Raw genomic sequence first — 19,387 nt, 5'->3', positions numbered from 1 at the left:
ACATGGCTTTATTCACAGTGGTACAACATTTACGTACCTTCATTATAGTTGTCCCCCTTATTTATCACCTTTTGCCAAATGTTTGGAAAGCGTCGTACACCATCGGCGCGTCCATGTTTGTTGATGTTCCGTATTGACTGCTCTATAGCACAGATAAATTGGGATTCTTTTATTATAGGATATCACTTAATTTTCGTCAAGTTTGACAAACCATTCTGACGTCACAACATGGCCGACGTAAACCAACACGACGAGTAAATAAAACTCACTGAGATATCACCTCAACTAACCCACTAACCTTCTCACATACGTCGACCTTATGTCACTGAGATATCACCTCAACTAACCCACTACCTTCTCACATAAGTTGACCTCATGTCACTGAGATATCACCTCAACTAACCCACTAACCTTCTCACATACGTCGACCACATGGCATCACCCCATTCTCCAATCTAGCCAACATATATTCTCATAAACACATACCGATATCCTATAGTCATATAGACCCGATAAATTCATCTCTGATATTGCACCGGGTCCCTCACAGTGGTTCTTTCAGTTCGGCGAAGAGATCGTAATCACATGGACTCATATCGGGTGACTACGGTGGATGTTCCAGAATCTTCTATTGCCAGCAGCGCAAGAGGTCCTTGACAGCAGCAGCGGTGTGACTCCTTGCATTGTCTTGAAGAATGATGGGGTTCTGTACCACCAAGTGTCGTCGTTTTCTCCTGAGAGCTGGACGAAGGTGAAGGTGCTTCACACAGTCCCTGAAAACATTCTTGTGCACTACGAACTCGCGCCACATCAATTTTGATGCAGGAACGTTGCTCTAAGTTTTGTAAACATGATCTTAGGGCACTCGCACTATCCCTATGAAAGTCAACGTTTTACACACTGCAGTAGATAGACAGAGTACTGTCGCCGCTGGCTGCACTAACTCATCTAACAGGCCTTGTTCATGTCCGCACAGCTGGTAGCTCTCGAACGCACCATCGTCATGTGACAGCAGTGTTGCCATAACTTTTTATCCAACCCTTGTACATTTCTGTCAACTTACAAACACAATTATGGGGACCCCAATTATGAGAAATTGTAACAAGTGCACAATGCTGGAGCCGCCATATTTTCACATATGCTAGTTATGCATTAACTCAAGTGTTCTACGGAATTATGGAAGTAAAACTTCAACACAAATAATAAATTGAAGTCCGAATAAATCCCGAATTTAATCGACAGCATGCTTTATTTCAATCTTTACCCCGGCAGGACTGGGAGAGGGGGTTTTAAAAAAAAAGACATGAAGCAACTCTAGAATATAGGTAGGCCTAAGTAACTAAAAACCGTGCCATAATGTTGCTAGAAATCAAGACTAACTGTACAGATAAGTTTGTGAAGTAATCATTCCAGGAAAAATAGTTGTTTTTTTCTGTGATTATGGAGTTGATTGTATATGCAAGGCATAACAAAAGCCTAAACTAACCAAACCTAACCTGTCACAGATATGCAAGCCGTATAAGCAGAGTATGAAGGGAACTATGACTGCGCTAGCTTAGCTGGAATATATTGCATAACCATTATCTTTACTGATCTAAGTTCCATTTACAGTCACATAAGCTCCCACAGTGAAGATATTCCTCATTTGGGTGAATCTTTGATTTGGCTACGCATCACACACAGGAGAAAAAAATTCTACTTGGTAATTATGTAGTAACCATCTTCCTGCAATAAATGCTCAGGGCACATACTTTGCAACTGGAGTGTAAAGAAGCTGACAACATGTCAATCATAAGAAAACTGTTGAAAATTAATATCAGAATTGGGTAATTTCCTAGAAGACGGGCAAAATCCAACATGGCTGACGAAAACTACCAAAAACGTTCTGCCAACTATGAAGTCAAATGTCACCAAACATCGCAAAATCAAAGATGAAAAATCAAATATATATATTTATATTTTTAAAGAAGAACAAGCCCTCCAAAAAAAATTAAAATATATTTAATTTTTCGCCTTTGATTTTTTTGGCGTTTGGTGGCATTCGAACTTCATAGTTGGTAGTACTTTTCTAGAAATTTTCGTCCGCACTTTACCCCCAAAAATCACTAAAACACAAAACAAAACATAATAATTTATCTTATCAAATAAAATTCAATTCTCATCGACGTCTTCATCGACAACCACTTCACTTCCAGTACAAATGACACAGGCTTTAAGGCAATCTAAACTTAAACCATGCAGGGAGCAAAGAACTAAACCAATACTTTGTCGTACAGTCAACTGTGCATAAATAAACCACGTGTTTACACTAAATGAAATTCTCTTCGAACACTTATTACACCTTAACATCTACAGAAAATTCAGTAAATAATTCCTTTAAACCACAGAAAAACAGTTTTCTTCTCAACATTGAACACAATCCTCCTTCACCAGCGAAAGAACTAAACCAAAATCGACACAAAATTTAATAGATAAATTTCAGAACACGGTTTCCTTCCTTTCCCTCTTACTTCAAAATTCCAACCTTGTGCACACAAAATAAATTATTGGCACTGAAAAGTGGCTTTTCGTAAGCATGGTGATGCGCATTCGACAAATGCAGACAAATCTACAATGTAACACCACTCACGTCAAACAACCAAGAACAACAGGACAACGTCATTATCCACGAAAAATTAATGAAAATTCTAGAATAAATGATAACTATAACCAATCAAATCGAAAGAAAATCACAAAAATCATAAAATGAGAAACTTTCAACTTTAGTCATCAGACACAACATAACACCACTCACGTCAAACAACCAAGAACAACTGATAACGTCATCATCCATTCAAAATTAACGAAAATTCTAGAACAAATGACAACTATAACCAATAAAATTAAAAGAAAATCACGGCGACACCTAGTACAAAAACCTAGAACTAACATGTAAAAGTCACTAAAAGATCACTAACATTTAACTCTGAAATAAAGAAGTTGGTAATACTTACTATATTCAACCAAGTGCCCGTCTTCTATGAAATTACCCAGAATTGTAACACACTACTCTAAAGACACGATGTGAACACTGCCCCCTTTATCTTTGTTTACTTATACTCTGCTGATGACTTTCTCAGATTTTTTCACATGAAATCGTCACGTAACCCAGTGGTCTTCAGCATTTGCTGTAATTGGTAAACATTGTATCTGAATGTGCACAATCATGCAGAAGGGATAGGGAGAAAGCATACCAGCTAGCAGCCACGGCTGCACGATAGTGCAGTCTCTTATCCGTGAGTAAGAGACGCTAGCCCGAGGGTGCACTGTGCTGATGATCGCTGACATAATCCAATGGTACCAGAGTGTAAAGGCATAAAAAATAATGATTTTTAATGAAAAATTCAGAATGATTTTTTTGTTTAAATCAGATTTGGTGAAACTAGCACTGAGTTAGTTTCAATGATTATGGAAGTGAAAATGGTTGAATCTGTAAGGGATTTTTTGTGGATATGGATTTGAAAACTTAAGGATTTTAGGCCTATATGATATATTTGAAGAAAATAAAATTGTTCTGAAATGTAGTAATCCAATACATGAAAAGAATTAAAAAACCTTCCCACTTCAAGTGGAAAAGATATGAAAGCTAAATGTAAACCATGCACTTTAGAAATGCAGGGATTAGTTACTGGAATTAAGTTACATAGTAGGTTATTCAGGAATGTAACAGCATAAAAGATAATCTAGAAAAAAAAAATGGGGATTCTGCAACATTTGATATGAAGATCAAAATTTAGAGTCAAGTCCAGTAATTTCACCTTAAGTTTCAAAACAAATGAGACTATTGGTTACGGATCAGCTATCCACTGACAGACTATCTCCGAAAATTAACTAAAGGCAGCTTTGTCCCTTTGTCGTCCAAACCGGTTAAAAACAAGAAGAGAACTTAGATAAACAATTACGTAAACGTAAATTATGTCTGAAATGAGAGGTGCGTAGTAATGGAAGTGCAAACGTGGTTCCTAGTGAAAGAAAGGAACATAGGAATATAAAACATATGATACGATGTAATGTGAAGAATGCAAAGCTTGTGTCAATTCACTAACCACTTAAAAATAGTGAAGGACAACAAATATTAATGAAACAAACACTGGTGCATGTATCTACGATGGACAGTAGTAGATCACAGAAATTGAGGACATCAGTTTAGAAAATAAGGATGTTTGTGTGTTGTTCTATCACCCACCAGGTTCAAGAAGCTCCTTCAAAAAGTTAGCTGCTGACAGAAAAGTCTGTTTTTGAATTTACAGGCTGCTCACATATTTCCGAAAAATTGTCTGAAGAAATATCTCAACTTCATAATCATATCTTAAAAAGTTATTGTTATTAGACTTTTTACACTTTAAAATATCTAGTTAAGTATGCATAATGACTGTATTTATATGATGGTTTGTTAAACATGGCAATATTTAATCGTACATACTAACTTACAATAGGGTCATTCCATGTCACTTCATCCAGAAAATTCTGAAAATGCCACCCTCAGTCAGGGATTTTCTAAAAACATGTTGAATTGTGCTACAAGCACATCTATAGGTAATCTTACAATTTGAATGGATTTTGCGAACTGATTGCAGAGTGTGACTATTGGAAGTTACGAACTTTGGATTGAAAATTGTTACATGTTAATGCACAAAATGTTCTGTACTTTCTGCAATTTTTGAGGCAGACATTTGATCTTTTGAAATGAAACTGTAGAATGACCGTCTTCTGAATTAGATATGTAGTTTGCTAATTTGAGTTCGTGGTTTATGAAGTCAGCCTCTGTATGTAAAATTTAATTGCGAAGTTCACAATTTTCTTTTCATATTGGCACACCTTCAAATACCATGAAACGTCTATGGAATAATATTATGAACTCGTAAGGTTTTAACAGGAAAAAAATTGTTTTGGGGACACAGTGGGTAGTATTGGAATAGCATGTTTTGTAGAAGAGAAAATGTTAGTTGCTATTGTTTCATGTCTGTTGTCATTATCTTGAAATAAATTTGAAAGTCATTGAAACAGTTGGCAGGACAGCCACTTTCTCTCTGATATTTGTGTACAAGCCAAGCAATTGGCAGGATTGCCAATTTATCTCTCATATGTTTAGAAGCCAAAATGTCAGATGATGGGTGTAAATATATGAAGTGAAAATTAAATGTAACACGTAAGTATTTTAAGGATTCAGAGCCATAGTGAGCCAAGTGCCATTTATTAAAAACGTAGAAAGCAAGAGTTAAAGTTAAGTGAATACCATATTTTAATGAAGATTTACATATCATTTAGTTTTAATGTGTATACTTTATTTTACTTGCTATATGTTTCCATTGAATTATGGTAATAACTTCATTTTAACCCTTGTTTTCTATGGTTTTAGTAAATGGCGCTTGGCCCACTGTGGTTCTGAACCCTTCATATATTATATCTCTCTAAAAACCTATATTTTATAACATATAGCAGTACATGATTATTTTGTCAGTAAATACAGAATCACAACTCAATAATTACAATATCTGTCGGTTCACTTCTTGGTAAATAAGATGGAAGGTAGCAGTTGCCCTTGCATTCTGAGAAGCTTTCTTGGGGAAGAATGCAAATGGTGGTTTGAAGGTATTGAATACATTGACACACGAAGAACAGAAACTTATACTCCAGCATAGTCATATCCAGTCCATACCTCTAGATCAGCATTTCTTAAACTTTTTTGAAATGGGGACCACTTTTTTAAGTCAGAACAGTTCTGTGGACCACCTTACTCTTGTTCCCTTTGAAAGTAAACTTATCATTTTTGTAGCATATTTTAATACCAGTTTATTTATATTTTAAAACAGAATTAATTAATTAAAATTAATTTAATTCATTTAATTTTATATTAGTATTAACTAATTAAGTTAATGTTAATAAAAAAAATTCATTTTCGTTTTTAATAAATCAAGGCTATTAGAGTTTGGATAATATTTAACTAATTAACTAAACAAAATAAATAAATGTTGGTCCTCGCATTCATGAGATGGATAAGCCTGCCGATTCTTGCACAGTTGTTCTATATTTGGATGTATGCTGGTAAGCTTAAGTCGGAGATCGTCATATACATCGAGTCGATTTTGGTACTTTGTTTTTATTAGAGTTAGTGGTGAAAACCCTGTTTCACACAGATACATAAAAATAAACTGAATTATAATCTGTAAAGCACTATTGTACAGTTCACTATATTCTCTTTTCACTTGTGATGAGATCCAGAAATTAACCATACCTTCTGCTTGGAATTTCATTTTAAGTCCAGTGTCATTTGAGAGTTCAGTTAGCCTAGCTGTTCTCTTTCACTCAAGGAAAGTTTGTTATTTTCAATATCACAATGAAAAGGATCACGAAGTTATGAAAATTCGTCATATTTACTTGGAAAATAAGTTTCAAATTGTGACCTCAGAGTTTCGAAATGTGAACATATGTCATTGCATAATTCTTTTCCAATAACGAAATCGTTTTCAACCAAAAAAGGCTCTAGGGTTGGTAATAGTGAAAAAACCCTCTGTTTTATGGAACTGATCCACAAACCAAGTTTTCTCTCGAATACTTTTTTCTCATGTGCATTGAGAACAGTGAAAGAATTACCTTGTAGAGAGAGATTTAGTTCGTTTAGTTTCGAGAATACATCTGGAAGAAATGCCAATGTACTTAGCCACATGTCATCAGCTGATGTGCAGGGAAAAGATGGCGAGAAACACCACGTTCATAGTGCTTTAAATCCCTCTTTTGTTGCTGAGAGTAGAGTGGGAAGTCGGTAGACAGGTAGGGTAATAAATTTCATGAAATGTCAGTACTGGAAGAAAAAGTGAAAGGCAGTTGCCATGTGTCATTTCCAAACTGAGATTTTCAGCTATAGTGTGATAAGCAATTCATTTGAATTTTATTTTTTATTCTGTCCTTTTTGAAGGACCACAAGGGCAGACCTCAAGGACCACAGGTGGTCCGCAGACCATAGTTTGAGAAACACTGCTCTAGATGACTCTGCTATTTGTTCAAAACACACAAATATCTATGCCGATTCGCACTCCATCAAAGATTATGCTGTGACACTTTCAACATTCACAAGCATTCAATTAAATCAACTCTACGTGAAATAACGTTGGAAGAAACAAAGGAATTAAGAGACAGTGGACTCGCTGTGACTCGTGGGGAGAAGCTCTGGCCAACGTGTAGGAAACACTTGTATGAAGTACGTAGCACACTCAAAACACATCATCCTAGTGAAGAAGTTACTGAGTCTACAGATTTGATTCAAGAATCACCAAGTAACTGAACACCAGTTTATTTCAGTTAGATATATCCCCTATACAATTGCACTCAGTTGCTAGGCACAACCGATCAGTTGCAGCTGAGTGAAAGAATAAGCAGCACAAGCACTTAAAATTAAAATCAGTAAAATTTACAATACTGAATTAGCAACCGAACCAGAACTTGAGACAGCAGAAGAGAATGTGCAAGACAAAAAGCACAACACTGTGATGAGTTAATGGGGCAAATTAAAGACAGAATTAAACATGTCAACATCTGTGAAGGAATCTAACTACTTACACTGGCACCACCGTTGTGGCCTAGAAATAAAGGTAGTGAAATGTTTGACATTTCTGAGTATATGATACACCATGCATGTGCACTATGACTGAGAAAAGTATTCTAGCAATGCATGAACCAAGGAAAGGGAAGAAGCTGTTAGAAGAGACAGCCAAGAAAGTGATTGATTTTTACTTGGATGATGACAATTCAAGAAATTCCTGGAATGAAAGACATAGTAAGCATAAGTAAAAATGTTAATTAATTTAGAAATCTTCTGACTATTCGTGAGCTGCCACAAGGAACAAAGAGTACTTAACCATATAAATGTTTACAAGTTCAGTGAACCATTAATTTTGTTTTGACAATGAAACTCCTACAAGTACAGAGCTGCATTCTTTGTTTTAAACAACATTACCTCACAACAAGATAGGTTTATCATCATCATCATCATCATCATCATCATCATCATCATCATCCAGATAGATTTATCTAAATTTGCAATCCTCAGAAATAAAGAGTGTGTGCTTGCAGGACCCTTAGGTACACATGCTGTCTCTCTCTGTGTGTGTGTGTGCGTGCGTGCGCGCCGAATCCGCCAGAATGTTCAGTTGTTTCTGGAAAGTATTCATATGAAATGATCTGATTAAACTAATAACTTGTGACATACATAACAGAATTTCGTGAAAAGTGCCCTAGCAATCTTGTCCTAAAAACATATCCAACAACAATTCCCAGATGACTTTGATCCTGATGAACAATCCAGTACAGACAGTGGGTAGCAACAGTTAGAGTAAATATTATGGTTGTTGAAGTAAGCACTTTCTCTGAATTTTGTGATTTATTAATATAGAAAATTGAGAAACTCATTCCACATTAATTTATAGCAAAAGCACAGTCTTCTTACTTGAAAATGTTAAAAGAGAAATTGAATAATGAATCAGCTATTATTTTATTGGATTTCAGTGAAAACTACAGTTTTGTAATTCAAGACGAGGCCCAAGGGTTTTATTGGAACACAGGTAGCTGTACACTTCATGTGGTATATTACAAGAAAGAAGAAGGACTTTATTCAAAGTTCTTGTGCCTAATTTCTGATGACATGGATCATGATGTACCTTTAGTTTACCAAACTCAAAAGATCATATCAATTTCTTGAAAACAAAGTCCTCTCTTTCACATTTTAAAACTGTAGATGGTTATGCTGCTTAGTACAGGAATTTCATTAATAGGGTATATATCATCATGAAGCATACTTTGGTATGAAATGTTAGTGGTCATTGTTTGCTATTAATCATGGAAAAAATCTCCTTGTGATGTAATTGGGGGTACTTTGAAAAGGATGGCTACTAAAGCCAGTTTACAAAGACCATTTAATGAACAAATGAACAAATAACACTGCATCACAAGTGTTCAACTTTTGTAAGGAGAATCTCAAGGAGATTACTGTGGTTTTTTGTAAAAAAAAAAATAAATAAATAAATAAATAAAAAAAAAAAAAAAAAAAAAAAAAAAAAAAAGGAAATTGTTCAAGTCCACAATGATCTCACTGAACGATTTGAAAATGCAAAAACCAATTCTGGGACACACTCCATGCATCAGTTTGTGCCTTTGCCTACATATGAAATTGGAGCAAAGCGATTAAATTCTGATACAGACTACAGTGCGATATTTGACATAATATTTAAACCTGTTGTGAATCCAAATTTCAAGGCAAATTCTTATGTTGTTTGTTTGTATGAATCTTTGTGATATGTGGGTTTTATTGAAAAAGCTAATTATAAAGAAGATGATGGTACAATAAAATTCATGCATCCACATGGGCTCTCTCCATCGTTTTATTGGCCTGACAGTGACAGTTGTGAAGTTCCATTTTCAAACATTTTGTGCCAAATTGATGTCAGTACAGCCTAAGGACCTATACTTTAAACCAAGATTCTTACAAGAGAATTGAAACCAAACTGTCTCAGTTGTAAGAAGTTACATTTTATGCACATTTTGAGAAATGTTGTGCCTTACACTTCTATATTTCTCTGCCAAAAAGTAAGTTATCATTTCTCTATTACAGATTTTTCGTCTGTAGATATAGCACTGTGTTCTCATTACTATACATAATTTTCAGCATTTTCTAAAGGAAAAAAATAATTTCCAATAAACGCAAAAAAGATCCTAAAAAAGATAAAAACATTATAGTAATTTAAATGTGCAATTTTTATAATATTCAATATAAATCGCAGTTATAGAGCAAGTTTAATAAAAATCCAATGATTACATTGGGAACTGCGGCATTATTTGTAATTTTTTCAACTGCTAACATGCGACTACATACATAACAATATTACTATTTTCTGCTTCAACAACTTCACGGATTTCAATACAATTTTAAAGGAAGCCATTCACTGAGGTATATAACACATATGCAAAATCTCAGCAAAATTGGCAATAGTGGTGACATGGTCTGGATGAATTGACATGGAATGACCCAGTATAAACCTATTTTTCACTAATTTACCCCTGTTGTAGCTATGATCCCCAAGGAATATCAAACTCCAATTTTTTTTACAAGTACGTATCATAGAGTACCCTTTGTATTAAAAATTTTAAATTTTTATCAGGTTTCCCACCCAAATTAAGCGAAAAACTGAAAACCAAGCATTTTCAAACTGTTCTAACTAAAAATGGGATGGGTAAGAAAACTCGAATTTTTTTACTGAAGGTTTGAGTGTATAACTGTCCTCTAACAAAATATAAGGTCAAAGGACTTTTAGTGAGTCAGTCATCTATGATTTGCAGATTTGCAATTATATACTTCAATTGTGTTAAACACTGTTTTGAATGAAGATCAAATATATTGCCAAGAATTATTAAAAAAAAAAGTTTGAGTATCCTCTCATTACATATACATTGTGTTCTGCCCAAGATCAGGTCTTTCAGGGCAAACCCAGCATTCTCCAATCTGCCTTTCTGTTTGTCTCTGCATATGATCCATCTATCATATGTCGTCTATCATCTGATACTACTTCTGCCCTGAATTCTTTTCCCGTTCACCATTCCTTCCAGTGCATCCTTCAGTAGGCAGTTTCTTCTCAGCCAGTGACCCAACCAATCCCTTTTTCTCTTCCTGATCAGTTTCAGCATCATTCTTTCTTCACCCACTCTTTCCGGCAGAGCTTCATTTCTTATTCTGTCTGTCTATTTCACATGCTGCATTGTTCCCCATATCCACATTTCAAATGCTCCTAGTCGCTTCTCTTCACTTCGTCATAATGTCTGTGTTTCTGCCCCATACAATGCTACACCCCACACAAAGTCTCTTCCTTAGTTATTTTTCCAGAGGTTCGCAGAAGATGCTCCTTTTTCTGTTGAAAGCTTCCTTGGCTATTGCTATTCTCCTTTTGTGTTCCTGGCAGCAGCTCATATTAACTGCTTATAGTACACTCCAAGTATTTGAAGCCGTCCACTTAGTCTACTGCCTCATTTAATATTTGTTTGTTTATCGTCTTTAGTGTTCTTCTGATAACCATGGCCTTCATCTTGCTTGCATGTATCTTCATCCCATACTGCTCACAGCAATCATTTAGCTTCAGAAGCACGTACCTTAGTATCATCTCCTCTTCTGCTAACAACGCCATATCATCAGGAAATCTTATGCAGTTTATTCTCTTTCCTACTATCACCCCTTTCATGTTCTGAAAACAATGCATCACTAAATCCTCCAAGTAGATGTTGAACAGAGTAGGTGATAAAGGACATCTTTGTCGTACTCCTCTCCCTGTTTCACTTCCCACTTCTTCAGACATTTCTTCTCCCATCCTGACTTCGACTTGTTTCATATTAAGATTACTGAACAACCTCCACTCTTTCCAGTCCTTCTTTATCCTTCTCGATGTGTCTTTTGCTGATTGTTCACAGTAGTCCAATTGCATCCCTGCAGCTAAATTACGTGTTTTCTTAGTGACTTTGTAGGTCTAAAATTAGCTATGGTTTATATATGTATATTGGTGGCCATTTAGCTACATTTTGAGTTGTAAAAATATATGTTATAAATTGAGTTGTGAAAATAATTATTGATTTTAATTCTTCCTGTATGTATACTGCAGATGAAGATAAACTACATAAAATATCTGATAAGTTAGTGATGGCAATATCTGGTGAGTCAGGAGACACGACACAGTTTGCTGAATATATTGCGAAGAATATCCAACTCTACAAGATGAGGAATGGTTATGAACTTTCACCTACTGCTGCAGCAAACTTCACTCGTCGAAACCTGGCGGATTACCTGAGGAGTCGGGTGAGTAATCATTAACTGATTGTGAGTTACAACTATGAGGTGTATTTTTAAAGTAAATACAACTAATAGGCATATTTTTAAAGTAAGTAAAATTTTTCCACAACAGTGCTGCGGTAGCAATTTTGAGCATGCACAATGACTTCCTCCATCCTGTAGGAAGCCAGACACAGCTGTGAGCGGCAGTCATTTTGTGTTTCCTTTTCGAAATGTTCAAAACAATCGAACGACCCACCAACTGTGAAGTCCGATCAGTGATTCGTTTTTTGAATGTGTGAAATGTTATGTCAGCAGACATTTATCGCCAACTGTGTGAGGTTTATGGGGAAACAATAATGAGTGATGGAATGGTGAGGAAGTGGGTTAGACAGTTTAAGGAAGGTCGTCAAAATGTGCATGATGAGATGTGGAGTGGCCGACCATCTGTGGTCACAGATGATTTGGTGCAAGCTGTGGAAGCAAAACTTCACGAGGACAGATGTTGACAATATCGTTGCTTTTTTCGCATTTTCCACAAATTTCAAGATCAGTCTTCTACAACATTTTGACAGAATGCATAGGATTTCGGAAATTGTGCTCAAGATGGGTGCCAAAAAATCTTTCTGATGAGCACAAGAATTAGCAATCTGTCTCTGCACTAACTTTTCTCACGCAATATGCTGAGGAAGGCGATGATTTGCTAACACATATCGTTACAGGTGATGAGACATGGGTGTCTCACATCACTCCTGAATCAAAGCAACAATCCATGGAGTGGAGGCACACAGCATCCCCAGTGAAGAAGAAATTCAAACAGACTATATTCACTCGCAAGATCATGTGCATGGTTTTCTGGGACAGACAAGGTGTTTTACTTTTTAAATTCTTGCCCAGGAATGCGACAGTCATCAAAAATGTCTATTGTGCGACACTATGAAATCTCCATCATGCAATATAGAACAAAAAGTGTGGAATGCTTTCACGTGGAATCTTCTTGATTCATGATAATGCCCAGCCACACACAGCCAAACAAATTCAAGATCTCGTCACATCATTTGGTTGTGAACAATTCGACCTTCCTCCCTACAGTGCTGACTTGGAACCAAACGATTTTCACCTGTTTCTTCACCTGAAGAAATGCCTTGGTGGAAAACATTTCAATGACGATGATAATGTGACACAAGAAGTGCAGACTTGGCTTTCATCACAGGCGACATCATTCTTTGATGAAGGCATATAAAAACTGGTTTTCTGTTGTGTCTCAATAATGGCAGTGACTATGTGGAGAAATAGTGTAAGGTATAAGGTGAGGAATGAAAATAAAGTATTTGAAAAATAATGTTCTGTTATTTAAAACATATTATATATTGGTACTTACTTTAAAATTTTTATAGTTTATATACCAATTTTAAAAAACGTAATATCAAATAATAAATCTGTAAGCGAAATTTTTCTGGTAATTTTCGCTTTTCTAAAAATAATTGGTGTTAACATGTATAATTAATCATCCTGAGACCGAAAGTCGCTTTTTTGAAATTTTTGTTTGTATGTCTGCCTGCTTGCCTGCTTGCCTGCCTGCCTGCCTGCCTGCCTGCCTGCCTGCCTGCCTGCCTGCCTGCCTGCCTGCCTGCCTGCCTGTCTGTCTGTCTGGATGTTTGTTACCTTTTCACGCGATAATGGCTGAATGGCTTTTGATGAAAACTGGAATATAAATTAAGTTCGTTGTAACTTAGATTTTAGGCTACATAGCATTCAAAATACTTTATTTAAAAGGAGGGTTATAAGGGGGCCTGAATTAAATAAACCGAAATATCTCGCTTATTATTGATTTTTGTGAAAAATGTTACATAACAAAAGTTTCTTTAAAAATGATTTCCGATAAGTTTTATTCCAAGCAAAATTTTGATAGGACTGATATTTAAGGATATACAAGAGTTTTAAAATAACAATACAGTACATTTCCACCGCTGCCTCAGATTATAGCATCGTTGTTCCGTAACTCCTATGTGCAAAATATAAAATTTTTCAGTAGGAAAAAAAACAGATTTATTTATTCTATGGCAGTGGTACATAGGACATCGTGAATTCTTACATTTTCGAAAAAAAGAAATAGTAGATTGTATTATTTGCTGTATGACTATTTAAGTTATTTGCTCTAGCAAAAATCTGAAAATCGATATGTCACATAGGAGTTATTGCAGGAATGTCAACGATGGCTATAATGAAATAAAAACAAATGACTGGGACATGCAAATCACAGAAACCTGCAGAAAAGTATATTCTATTATTCATGTGCTAAAAAGGATAAATGTTCATCTTCCCTCTTGCTTAAAAAAGTCCCTTGTGCAGACCCTTGTATTTCCCCATTTTGACTATGCTGACATTTTACTGACTGACCTTTCCAGCGACAACAAAATGAAACTTCAACGTGCTCATAATTTGTGTGTACGTTTTGTAAGCAATGTTCGTAAATATGATCATATTACCCCATCCCTGGAAGCAATAGGTTGGCTTAAACTAGATAAGAAAAGAAATTTACATTCACTTCTCTTTCTCTTCGAAATCTTGAACTCTTCTATTCCTTCGTACCTGTCGTCTCGCTTCACTTACCTTTCTTCCCACCACAATCTGAACACACGCTCTCGCCATGAAACAATACTAACAATACCATCCCATCGCACCTCCTCATACTCATCCTCTTTCACAATAGCCCTGCCAAGACTCTGGAATTCGTTACCTGCTAGCATCAGGGACTGTCGAAATAAAATTCAATTCAAACGCAAACTTACTAGGCACTTGGTCAGTAATTGAGACTCGTTCAGACATGGTTTCTTGTAAATAGTTCTTTTAATCTACCACAAAATATCTCAATATCCGGTAATTTCATCACTATAGAATTTTGTTATTGTAGGTTTAATTTGTAATTTAGTAAATACAAAAATATTCTTTGTTCTTAACTTCTATGATAAAATGTCTAGCTTTCATTAATCAGGTATTCTTGTCGTACTTTAATTTTTATTGTAATTGTAATTGTAAATTTAATATTAATTGTAATCTTATTGTTCATGTTATAGTTGTAATCCCCTGGTAGAGGGGCAGAGAAGGCCTGACGGCCTTATCTCTACCAGGTTAAATAAATAAATCTAATCTAATCTAATCTATTTGAGGCGGGCTTGACATTTATCAATATTAATATATTAATTTGTAGTTTCTCTAGATGGCTGTAATGTTACATATGAGGACTGAGATAAAATGAAAATAGATCTTTACGCACAGAAAACTTGATATTCTGTCGAAATATTGTATAACTTGATTATTGCAACTTTATTTGGTCCACATAAAATACTCTAATTTTATACACTTAAGTTTCTTTTTGTTCACAGAACATAACAGTTAAGAGTTTTGTCGTAAAGATGAGTATTTTTACTTGACCAAAAATACAGCTCATAATAAATAGAGCTCACTGGAGCTGAGTTATTTTAAAAGGTGTCATGAAATGGCGTTCCTGCACTCATAATTACCCATATTCGTTTCCTGTGTTTCTTAAAATAATATTTATGTAGGGTACCTCATTTTTTTATTTGCATAAACAATGATATACAACTGAGCGAGTTGGCTCAGACGGTAGCATTTGAGACACGCATTCGGGAAGTCCTGGGTTCAAACCCTGTGGCCGACCAATCTGACTTTGGCTTTTCATGATTTACCTTAATCATAAAGGCAAATGCCGGATTAGAAAAATACATGCCATGATTCATCACCGCCCCAATTACCAATACCAAAAACATTAATCAAAGTCTATAATCAGTTACATGAACACAAGCCATCTACAACACACAATAGAAACAGGAACTCAACAAGAGTAAAAACGGCCTACTGATATACCCACACATTCTAAACATGCGACATGACCACAGATGTTAAGGCGTGAATAAAATAAACTTAACAAAAAAAAAAAAAAAGATGCACAGTAAGGTTAACATAAAAATTATCTTCGTACACAATCAACTCTATTAATTTGGAGTGATTTATTAAAGGATGCATTCAAGACTAATTTAGAAAAATGTTATACGAATTATCTTTGCACCAAAAGCGGATGTTCTCTGAACCAAATGATCATATTTTAATTATTTGCATGTAATAACAATTAAGAAACGTGTTAAAGGAATTATCATTGCTAAATGAGTGGTCTCTGGACGAAAATGATCGCATTTTAATTATTTAAATACAATTTAAATTAAGTACCATATTATACGATTTATCCTTCTATCAAACACGAATGTTCCTTGGACCAGATGTCCTATTTTAATTATGTAATTACTTTATATTTATTTCTAACAAGTGCAGCGGAGCACATGGGTACTGCTAGTATTGAAATAAAGTGATAAAATATTCTTGTCAATCTCACTAGGACAGTGGTTCTTAATCTTTTTTGAATCACGGACCCCTTCGAAACTCTGGTGTAAGCTCTAGACGATAAAATATTCTTGTCAATCTCACTAGGACAGTGGTTCTTAATCTTTTTTGAATCACGGACCCCTTCGAAACTCTGGTGTAAGCTCTAGACCCCTTTGTAGAAAAATGTAAAAAAGTGAGAAACAATTTTATTTATTTATTTAATCTGACAAGATTAAGGCCATAAGGCCTTCTCTTTCATTCTACCAGATAGCACACATAAATACAAAGAATATAAACACTGATGAAAATAATACAAATTAAATTAAAGCCCTATAGAGTGACAACAGCGTCAAAAGAACACTATAGAGCTCTCATCCAGCTAATACAAGAAAAAAAAAAAGAAAGAAAACAAAGATAGCAATGATGATAGTGATAAATGATAATAATACACCTTAGATACACTTCTGCTTTTTACATTGAAATAATATATTGAATAGGGATATGTTAATTTTTTATGTGATTTTATGGATCCCTTGAAGCCCATCTAAGGACCTCCTTGAGGTCTATGGACGACAGGTTAAGAACACTTTCACTAGGAGATTAGGGACTGAGTGGCCACCACTGAATGAATTAGTTTCAATAAGAAATGGTCCAATCTTGCAACAGAGAAACATCAGATGCCAGAACATCTGAGAAGAGATATGGTTGCTGCTGTATGAATCATCACTGGACACGACTGCCTTGCAGTTCATCTTCATAGGCTCAAGATCCTGCCATCTCCTGTGTGTGTCTTGTGTGGTGAAGAGGAATCTATAATGTACTGGCAACATATCAATAAGTACAGTGCTCTAAACGACATCAGGAACAAAATAAACACACCTAAAGACTTGTATTGGAAAGCAAGACAAATGACTTTGTACCAAGTGTCATGAATATTAAATAAATAAATAAATAAATAAAATATATGTTTCCTTATTTAAATGCTCAAATACTTCCTGCTCTTCGTGCTACCTGAAATAAAAACAAAATGGTAACCTCATAGGTAGGCTGTTTTGAGTATTGGGCATTAAAATGTGGTGTAATTGTAGTATAACAACCTCGAGTGCTCATGACTGACCAAGTAAACACTTCAACCGGTCGGTTATAAATTCTTGACTGCATGTGCTCAAGCAAATCTTTTCCCGACTGCCTTCTCCAAAATCAGTGACTAATCGGTGAACTTCAGTTGGTCGTTTTCATGAGAATGCAAAGGTCTAATTACCATTTGTATTAAATAATTCCTGATAGAGAAACATTTACGTTATAAAATACAGAAGAAATTGAAGTTCAAGTGCTGAATTAATGTATTTGTAAGAGAACTACCAAGAATGTTACATTTTTTATAAATGTAAAATGAAAATTGCTATTGAATCTTTTTGTTTCTGAATTGAAGTTTCGCACTTACATCAGGAATTCATTCATTTGCAAAATAAAATGTTTCTAAAAATCTGCTTCATTTTCTTCATTATTATTTTGCAGACTCCTTATTTTGTAAACCTGCTACTGGCTGGATATAATGACGAGGGAGGAGCGGAACTGTATTTCATTGATTATTTGGCTTCAATGGTGAAGGTACCATATGCAGCCCATGGATATGGAGGCTTCTTCTCGCTCAGCATCATGGACAGATACTACAAAGCAGGTAAGCCAGTTATATTTGACCCTATACCCCTCAAATGCGATAGAGCTTCAATTATTGCCACTGTGGTATATAAAACTTCTGTGATTATTGACATGAAAATAACTGAATAATTTGTTGTTATTAACTAATGCTGAGTTCTTCGCAATGAAGCCATTAACTCTTGCTCTCTAAAATTTCTCACAAACTGTGGATTTAGAGGAAAAGCCTGGATATTGCTAAAGATGATTCTGATCCATTTCTTCCTGAAGAGTGCACATTGGACAAAGCAGTGAAAAATTAATTACAACTTTGTTCAAGTATTTGACAAAGAGTCAAATAATTGAAACCCATATTATACCAAAAATTCATTCTGAAATTATATTCAGAACAAATTGTCTCTATCACATGGTTTATTATCATTTTGAACAAAATTATGTTTACAAAAAATATAATTCTTTAACACTATCAGATTGATTTTAATGAATAACATGAGTATTAAATCTATTACATTTCTTATAGCCCTAATATTTTAACAAAAACACTTGTGTTGAAAACTCGATAAACATTGACAGGATACCATATTTGTTTACCGACTTTGAAATTGAAATTAACAGGTGATCTGCTATTAGTTGCTTACATAAGAAGTTCACTGGGCATATACGAGTAGAATGCTATAGAATGTTGTAATGACATACAAAAACAAAATATTTATATTACAATGAGTGCAAGTAATAAAATTAATATTCAATAAACATTATTGAAAACTGTCATTAACAGCAGTCTACATCAACTGACATACATCTTAAAATATAACATATGCACAGAGATAGTTAATTGTAGGATGAAGAGATTTTGTCGTGGTTCTGAGAAATGGAAATCTGTGATTAAATAGTGGGTGTTTTTCAAGTGGATGGGTGGTGTTATGAAATGCTCATTTGTCTTGTTTGAAATTACTATCAAAACTTCAATCTTCCTTCTTTGCTAGAGCATGTGACTCAAGACCATGCAAATGTTAGTTACACAGGGGAAATGTGCCAGTACATGTTTTGGAAAAAGCTGTGATTTGTAGGATTTCGACAACAGTAGAATTTAATGGTATTAAATACCGAATAGCAATTAGTAAATGTAATTAATTGAAACTCGTCTGAGGCAGTATTTTAGCTGAACCATTACTGTTATTTACAGCTGTTTGTATAAAACTTAATGATTCATTTGGATCGTTTTTCATAGCCCATATTGTAACATCATCTGCATAGATACTTATTTTTACCTCAGGTGAAACATCATCAGCTAAGTCATGTAACATTATATTAAATAAATTTGGCTTAAAACAGAACCTTGAAGTATACCACCTGTAATTTTTTTGGATAAAGATAAATGATTATTTACTGAGGTTTGAATTGTTCTATCATTAAGAAATGAATGTAGAAATCTTAGCATTCTGCCTTTGATACCAAGTTTCATAGATTGTAATAAAATGGATC

The 19,387-nt window shown here is 34.9% G+C and overlaps 1 protein-coding gene across 1 annotated transcript in view; it reads left to right on the top strand.

The window, feature by feature from the left end:
- LOC138703305 (proteasome subunit beta type-2-like) overlaps window positions 1–19,387 on the top strand; it is a 34,827-nt gene that overhangs the window by 433 nt on the left and 15,007 nt on the right. The window contains exons 2-3 of the mRNA XM_069831085.1: window positions 11,676–11,869; window positions 17,762–17,924. Of these exons, the coding sequence (XP_069687186.1) occupies window positions 11,676–11,869; window positions 17,762–17,924 (357 nt within the window). The remainder of the gene's footprint in view (window positions 1–11,675; window positions 11,870–17,761; window positions 17,925–19,387) is intronic.

The sequence above is a fragment of the Periplaneta americana genome, chromosome 7, assembly GCF_040183065.1.
Source record: "Periplaneta americana isolate PAMFEO1 chromosome 7, P.americana_PAMFEO1_priV1, whole genome shotgun sequence".
Taxonomy (NCBI): Eukaryota; Metazoa; Arthropoda; class Insecta; order Blattodea; family Blattidae; genus Periplaneta; species Periplaneta americana.
This window is presented reverse-complemented; position numbering and strand designations above follow the sequence as displayed.